Genomic DNA, 8521 nt, shown 5'->3' with positions numbered 1-8521 from the left:
CGGCGGCGTCCTCTGCGGAGCAGGCGAACACAATTGGGCTGGCGCGGGTCAGATGCTCGTATTTTTAGAGAGGAGCCGCGCGGTGATTGGTGCGTTGCAGAGCCCGCCCCGCTGCACGGCCGGGGAGCCCTTCGGTGTGCTCGATTTGTGTTTCTTTGGACTAACAAAAGTGTATTTTCCTCGGGATTTCTGCCACCAAATCGCCCCATTTCCCCGGTGAGGGGGGAGAAGAGCAGGTACTTGCGTTCGGGAGAGTTTCCAGCCCCAAACACGCGGGCTGAGTTAAAGGAGAAGCGATAAATCCCGTGTGCTGCTGCTGGAGAGACCTCTGAAGAGAGAAACTTTTGTTTTTCCTTGCAAATTAAAAATTTCCTTTTGACATAAATGTTACTGCAACGGCTCAGACTGATTCTTTAGAGGGTTTTCTTGGGCTCAAAGTTGAAATCTGCCGATTTAAAGCTATTTTGACAGTTTAAATTGATTTTGAAGAGGAGGAAGTAACACAAACTCCTCTTTCAGCTCTGAATATGGATTAAGAACCGGTTCCTTTGACCATGTGTTTTACCTCCTAAAACGCTAAAGTCTAGTGAAATAGTGTCTCGTACAACCTCCTATTGCACTTTTTGTAGAGCCATAAGCAATTTTTGAATATCTGGAGATTTATGAACATAACAGTTGTTTTATTTTGTCTTCCTGGAAATTCAGTAGAGGGGAGGCGAACTTACCCTGCTACCTTGTGTTGGGTGTTTTCTTTCTTTTGTTTGTGTTCCATATGAATTTCTGTACCAATTACTGAGTGAACCGAGCTATTTGCTTTTCATGTGGCATGTCACTTTCAAGGAAGCAGTCATTTGATATCTGATGTTACAAAACTGCAGCTTTGTAAAAGAAAGCTGCTTCCTAAACTTCTCGTGATATTTACTGAAATTACCTTTGTCTCCAGTAATACAAGATGTGCAAGGGCTAGTTGTAGCAGTTTAGTAGTTATGCTCTTCCTGCACAGAGAGTGTTATCTTGTTAGGTATTTTCTCTCATAGTAGTAGAATTTAAAACCATGTTACTGTTGGTTTTGGTTTGGGGTTTTTTTTTTCAACACATCTCACACAGTATGTCTACACAAAGGTTAATCTAAAGCCAATCGTGGATCCTCTTCCCACTCTAAATAAAACCCACCTAATTCTTCCTTCTGCATTTTACAGCCATCACTGAAACAAGGAAATGCTTTCAGGACAAAAACTGGAGCGCTTGGTGATAACCTGGGTTTTAACAAGGGGAGAGGCAGGCCATAGGTCATTCCTAAAGGACCAGGAACAATTCAATCAATATTGATATCTGGTTGAAGATGATGTGATACGCTGAACAGAACAGAGCTCTGCAATAATATTTCATGAATCTGTACCTGATTATAAACAAGTGTATTATCCATTGCCTTTTGTAATTGTTTAAGAATCACAAAAGCTACACTTCAGCCCTGCCCTCTGATTTCCTTTGATATAAACAGATATAACATATAATGTAAACACAGTATTTAAGTAGGTATTAGCAACCAAAATTTCAGATTGTATGAGTAGGTAGTTTTAGCTAAGTGTAATCCTATTTCTGCCTCATTGTTTCATTTACAATAGCTGTTTTGTGAATAGTAAATGTGGATATACCATGAAAACATTTCAGTTTGTTGTAAAATTGTGTTTCAGTGAACATGAAACGATGAATAAATGCAGTGAAGGGAAAAATTGCAACCTGCACCCTGGAAGATAAAAAAAAAATCAGAAAAAAAAAGGTTGCAGGAAAAGTGCACCTAGCTCTGTAATGCTTCAACAGGAAGATAACTGAGAGCAGGGCTAATCGAGTTGGGACTTTCAAGGTCTTGTTTGTAAAATTTGTGTAACAGAAAATAAGGATACAGGTATAAAATAAATTGGAGCGGATGTGGGTATTGAAGATATGCCTTCACAAATTACCAAAACTGAAGCAAAACAAATATATATATATATATATTTTAAGCCTATATCCTATACGTGTTTGTAAATCAATGAATGAGACTTTCCATTGACATGACTACATAGTAAAATAAAGTAGCAATGCTAGGAGGAGATGACATTTATCAGCTACCAAGACACTTCATAGCACATAGACAGAGGAAAAGTATAGACTGTGAGTGGCATGTCAGCAAAATGTAAACTCGTGTTGCCTACTCTGGTTATTTTGAAGTCATAAACATTTCCTTCCGTAACCTTCACTGGAGGAGGTTTAAATACTCCAGCCCTCAGCTGCGGCTTCACAGAGTGTTGATTCACATTTATTGGTGGCTGAAATTGAGGTGGCTAAAATGGTCACCATCCCAGCTGCCTGCCCAGCTTTTCTCCCAGCAGTTGCTACCCTCTCCCTGTTCCCAACAGGGATAGCTAATAATATGTGTAGCAGCTTCTGGTCTCCAACAGTTAGAGTCTACTGTCTTAAAATACAATGAAGGAACTTCAGAAATTTTGTGACACAGAGAGAAGCTCTCATCTTTCTTTTTTAATGGCTTTGCAGCAAAGACATGAAATAACTTCAGCGATGTAGAATTGCTGCTTGGAACACATCTTCTTCTCCTCATGAAAGAAATACACACACGAACAAAATTTTGGAAAGTTAAGGTGCATTTGGCAATTTTAAAGAGAGTTGGCTCTGCAGTCAGAGCAGATAGTTTAGAAGGAATGGACAGGTGTACTCAGGCAAACTAAAAATGTGGTGAAGGATTATATAGAAGGCAGGAATAGCAGTTTCACCTCCAGCTGAGCAAATGAGAAAAGGAAATAATCCTGGGTTTGGTAGAGGATGTTGTAGAAAGACTTCATGAAGAAGGCGCCACGTAGACTCTGGCATGCAGTTTGGGTTTCCCAATGAGACTGGAGGGAGGTAGACTTCATCATTCATTAAGAGGAGGAGAGCGATGTCAGGATCTTCAGAGATACTTTTGGGGAGAGCATCACTGTAATGTCTACTACATCTGAGTGACTTCAATCCTTCTCACCCATGGACACCCTGGCAGGCCAGACTGCATCACAAACCTGCACAAGATTGCAATCTGAACCCTGCAAGTCATTTCCCTTCAGATGCCCAGATCTGTCCAACTTTGGCAATTACCTATTAAGACCTCTTGGCATAAGCAAGGAGATGCATGAACCACAGCCAAGGGCTGGCACTGCACCTGAGAGCTATCAAACATTCCCATCTCCAGTTTAGGACCTGCCAGTACTTGTTCCTAAGAAAATGAGCTCTGGGTTATATTTAGATATGTTTGCAATAATGAGAGGTAGCACGGTCGTTGTTCTTCTCAAGCAATTTTGTGAGGAGGCATCAGCATGTGAGTTAGCCACACAAACGTGGCTGATGGCTGCTCTGCCTGCTGTAGGTGAGTGCTGTGGTCAGTCATTCTCAGCTGGAGGAAGTAGAGCTGATGTGGCTGTGCACCACAGCCCCTTTCCTACCTTCAAGTGACAATTTCCAGAGAGATTTAGGTGAGGGCCTTTGCATTATGTGCTGCACTCCCGCATACATGTTCCACAGGAAAGAGGTGTATTACTCCCTGCAACCGTGATTACACTCCTATTACAGCGTTACACCCATGCCTTGCTTGCTGTCAGTGACTTCATCCTTCATCTGAATTACAAGTGTAGTAACTCATGTGATCAAACCAGCCAGCACAGTTTAACAGCTTTTAACCCTTAGCTAAGCAATTTTAAAGTGGTACCTACCAAACTACAAACTCGTTGCAGCTCAGCAAACAACTGTCTGCCTGCATAATACTCATGTTGCTGCTGCTGCTGTTGCTGTTGTTAAACCTCCGAAGTGTAATGAGGCCACACAAGGCCTTTTAAATCCAATGTATGGCTGAGCATCTATAGTGGGCAGGACAAATAGGGTAGGGCAAGGGATGACTGTCCTCGTGGACTCAGCTTCCTGGAATGTTGCACACTCCTCCCTGTACTCTTGGTTAAAGGTTGGGGCACCTGTTGTGGTCTCCCTTCATCATTGCCATGGCATGTCATTTGGCAATTGAAAAGCTATAGTCCAAAACATGGGTATGTCCATAGTTAGGAGGCACTGGGAAGGATGCCCTTCCTGGGAAAGTGAAAAAAAAAAAAAAACAACAGAAAAAACCACAGAGGCCCAAACCCCTTCCCAGAAAAGCTAATAAGGAAAAAAAGATGCAGTTTGTTCTTTACAGGAGTTTACCAGGTTAACGCATTTTTACTTTTCTCGCACACAGACAAAGAAGAGATCCTCACTGTCAGTCAGATATCAAAGAACAGAATAATTTATGTTGTGAAGTACTTTGGTCTTCTAAAACTAACCTAAGGCACTTGATAAGCTGTCTTCTGGACCACCCTGGCATGCTTTTAATGTGGTCATCAACCAGCAATTGAGGACCTCAGGTCCTGAGGCAAACCGTGCATGAAAGGTAAGCAACATTAACAGAAGCTCCATCAGCCATGGCTCCCCAAAGAAATCATCTCCTCCCGTATCGACAGTGCCTCTCTTTCACCTGCATTTAATAGTGAATTCCACCAAGGAAGGGTGCCACCACACTGTCCTTTCAGAGCAGCCTCTCCATCAGCACTGAAGCCTGGCTGCTCAGAGAAGTGGGCAGCCCACATAGCTGTGCAACCCACATGCTGTGCAAGCCACTTTTCCTCCCCACAGCACCCTGGCACTTTTTTGCATGCTTTCTGCCCTCCATTCTTTCCAATTTATGTGCCAGTGCTCCCTGTGAATGCTGGTAAGAGGGAGGGAGCAACGAGACTGATCCACACACCCCCTCCAGTCAGAGCCATGTTTAGTACCTATGGAGGGACAAAGTGTCCTTGGGCACATAGTGCATGCACAGCTGGTCTGCAATCCACCATCTCCCTGGCTGGTGACAGCCCAGGCGCTGCTGTGACACCCTTCCAGGTACATTTGGGTTGGCAGGCAACCCATTTTTTTGCCACGCAGACAGTGATGGGGGCACCCAGACACTGTGTAGGCTGGCCTTCTGCCACTGATGAGAGCCAAATCACTGTGTCACACACCACATGAAGAAGGTGCTCTTATTAAGTGATGCCACCTTGCTGGTTTTCCTCAGAGGTGTGGGGGTGCAGCAGGTACTGGCTCCAGATAAGGCTGTTTGTGCCATCTTTCTCGAGCAAGAGTATCGCAAGGTAGCACTTGGGTGCCAGCAATATAGGCTGGCTGTCTTCCCATAGAAGGGAGCAGAAAGGTTTTGAAGAGTTGTTCAGTGTGTAAGGGTGCTGTGCTGTGGCTTGTGTTTTTTACAGCGCATGCTTTGCAGCTGTGCAGTCCATGGGCTGGTGCCAGAACAGCACTGTCCCTGGTTAGGATGCCAGACTGCCAGGGGCACTGGAAGAGCCGGCTGGTGCCCAGATTTCCCACAATATACAAATGAGGCCAGTCACTCAGCACTCCTGGTATCAGACAGTTAGGAAGTCAAGAATCGGGCTTTACAGGCTCGTAACAGTATGCATATACAGTGTGGGCACATTCAAGGAGAATATATTTCACCTATGTTGCCTGCAACTTGCCTTGTATGATCTGGTCCCAGAAAGAAGGATTGGCTTCTATAATAAAGGTATTGAGTCTAAATCTTGGTCTTCTTGACATAGATCCTTTCTGGTTTGGACACTGAAAATGCAGTCAAGTTTTGGTTGATTCATGCATGAAATAAGAAGCAGAAAAACAAGTTTAACTTTTGTGTGCTGTTTGAGCTTAGTAGTTTGTAACATCTTCAATTTAATTGTATGGTTAACAAGACTAGCACACAAGGCCAGCACTCAGCAGCTAGGATCAGCCCATGTCCAGCTGTATAGAGATGGTAAGTAAAGAGAAATTAGCTGGGTTTTTGGGTTTACCCAAACTGCAATAGGAGACACCTACAAGAAGGGAAACATAATAATCTGAATTACCCAAAGCTGTTGAGAAAAGGGCCTGCTAAGCAATAAGATAAACATTTGAGTAATTAATCTGATATTAACTGTCCAGATCTAATGCATGTTCATTTTTATAAACATTGGGGAGGGCGGGGAGGGGGAAGAGAAGGAGAAAGAAAAAAGGAAGAAAAGAGAAAAAAAAATGGTTTAGGCTCAGCAGTTGAACTAGAACTTAAGTGGAGGCAAAGGCATAATCTCTGCTTGCTTTATTAATTCCTCTAAAGAAAAACAGGCCTTGGCATGTTGAGTACATGGAAAGGCTTTCAAGGGGAAAGGGTTTCAAGGTTTACCACTGTCAGTGTCATCACTGGATGAGGACAGGAGTGTTTGCGTTTGATACTAATGAAAAGAAAAGGTTCTTATACTTCAAAACTCTTGGGGTTTAGGTTTCTCTTTTTTCATTTTACAGCATGTGATTATTCTCCTAACATGGTGAATCATCTTAGCTCTGGTTTGGGCTGGTTTGTTGTTTTTTTTTCTCATCTGGTTATGGTCTCTTCAGTGTCGAAGGAGATACTAGCTCATGCTCTGTTGGGGACACAGAAGCTGTAACTCTGGGAGAAGGCGGAGGAAGGATACAGAGTGCAGTAGTAGAACTTGTTTCTGCAGTTAGGAATATCAGCAGGGATCCATGGTCAGAAGAAATGAATGGGCAACGTGAATGGGACAGCCCTGAGATTGTGCTGCCCTTTGAATTGCATTCTGGACAGAGATTTGTGATCATAACAATGGAAGAACTGAGTAATTCACAGGAAACTTCCATCTGGGCCAAAGTCCCATCTGTGGCAGAGGCCAGTAAAAAAAGAGTGTAAGAACAATAACTGATATCTCATCAAAATGATGCCTTAGGTCCTAGTGATTTGTAGGCCAGGGACTCATTGAGTCAGGGGGGATGTCTTTGAATTGGAGAGCTTTGAAGGGATTTTCCTCCTGTGTGTTTATTGATGGCTTTCTCTAGATACAGCAGCTCTCATTTCTCATGCTTTAGCATGAAAAATTACAAAATGCTGAGAAACAGGTACAGTGGGAGGTGGATAAATGGGTGATGGACATGTATACTACATGGTGTGTATCTCCTTCATAGAGGAGATTCTCATTTATATACAGTTAAGTCTCCACAGTGTGTGTGTCTCGCGCACACATGCGTATGTGTGTTACAAACTGGTGCTGGCAAACATGCTTTCTGTGGCATAGAAGTGGGACAAAGTGGCAATCAGCATAGAGAGTGAACTGAGCCCCCTTTCCTGTAGCTGAAGAGACGTGAAGAGAATATATTTGGAGCAGAGCAAAGGACAAGTCATGTGAAAGAACAGAGAAAAAGAAATTGGGACTCTTCAGGGCCAGGTAAAAACATTGCTAAAAATCAGAGCTAAAAGATGCTGGGAAAGAATTACTTCACCATTATACTTTTAGATCTCATCACTCACACAGACATTCCCTCCTGGAGTCACTGTGACTGAGGCAGAACCAAATGCCAGTGTCGGCAAGACAAAGGGTTGTCAGAGTTCACAAAGATCTCCCTGAACGCTTCATCTTGAAAGGATCTCTTCTCTCTCTCTGTGGAAAATGGTATGTGCATTCAGTCACGATGAGCGCAGGCAGACTCTCCATATTGGAATTATGCTAATCTCATAGCCCCAGTGGGCCCTGAGCTATGAAAAGGAGGACTGCGCATATAGCCAGCAGAAATGAGGTATGGATTTAACAGCCATGATGACTGATTTTCAGAGTAATGAAGTCGTACCAAAGTAGCAGAGAGAAATGTTGTCACTGGCAACGTACACGGGTGAAAGAAAAACGTATTACATGAAAGAAAAGAGTATCTAACCGGTCAGAATGATGTCAGGCCTTTGAAAACATGGAGGTACACATACACGTAGCTGACATAGCCAGTTTTGTTGTTCATTTGACACGCATGACTAATTTTCATCCAGTTAGTAGCAGCTATCTAAAAGGAAATATAAGGCTTTTTGAACGTGACCAGGATGCCTGGGATTTAAGATGAAGCAACATTCCAAGCACAGGATAGAAAATAAATGGTCTTCTCCGGTTCTACACTGAACGAGCCCGTTGAGGACTCATCAGTGATGCTACAGTCTGAGAGTCAGGCACAGGCAGATTCGAGAAAACTGCATGCTTCTTTCTGGTCTGAGGCAAAGGCATAGGGCTGATTTTCCTGACACTTCACAACATAAGCCAGATATTAGCGTAAGGCCAGAGAGGTGACCGGTTAGTCCTTACGTTTCGCAGCCGGTTGTCAATACTACCATTGAGCCCTCCCCATGTGACCTCAGAACTATTGAGACATGGTCAGCATGGACGGCTTAACAACGGTCTGCTGGTGCCTCACGGCCGCCGGATCCCGGCGCAGGGCCGCAGCGGACCCCACAGAGATGGAAGGTGTGCGCGCCGGCGGCAGGAGCGGAGGGAAAGGCGCCGGGAAAGGGCGCTTCAGGGGCAGCGGGGGAAAGGCGCCGGGAAAGGGCGCTTCAGGGGCAGCGGGACGGGAAGGGACGGGGACGAGCGAGGCGGAGCCCGGGACGGAGGGC

At 44.2% G+C, this 8521-nt stretch overlaps 1 protein-coding gene across 1 annotated transcript in view; it reads right to left on the bottom strand.

The window, feature by feature from the left end:
• Nucleotides 1–7803: 7803 nt before the first annotated feature.
• Nucleotides 7804–8521, bottom strand: part of LOC118452568 (histone H2A-IV-like) — a 2593-nt gene continuing 1875 nt past the window's right edge. Inside the window, exons 2-3 of the mRNA XM_035897112.1 lie at nt 8214–8268; nt 7804–7920 (exon numbers count right to left, since the gene is read on the bottom strand). Of these exons, the coding sequence (XP_035753005.1) occupies nt 7804–7920; nt 8214–8268 (172 nt within the window). The remainder of the gene's footprint in view (nt 7921–8213; nt 8269–8521) is intronic.

Source organism: Egretta garzetta, unplaced genomic scaffold (genome assembly GCF_000687185.1).
Source record: "Egretta garzetta isolate BGI_Z169 unplaced genomic scaffold, ASM68718v1 scaffold697, whole genome shotgun sequence".
NCBI classification, from domain to species: Eukaryota; Metazoa; Chordata; class Aves; order Pelecaniformes; family Ardeidae; genus Egretta; species Egretta garzetta.
Note: the sequence above shows the minus strand (reverse complement) of the source record. Positions and strands in the feature narration are given on the sequence as shown.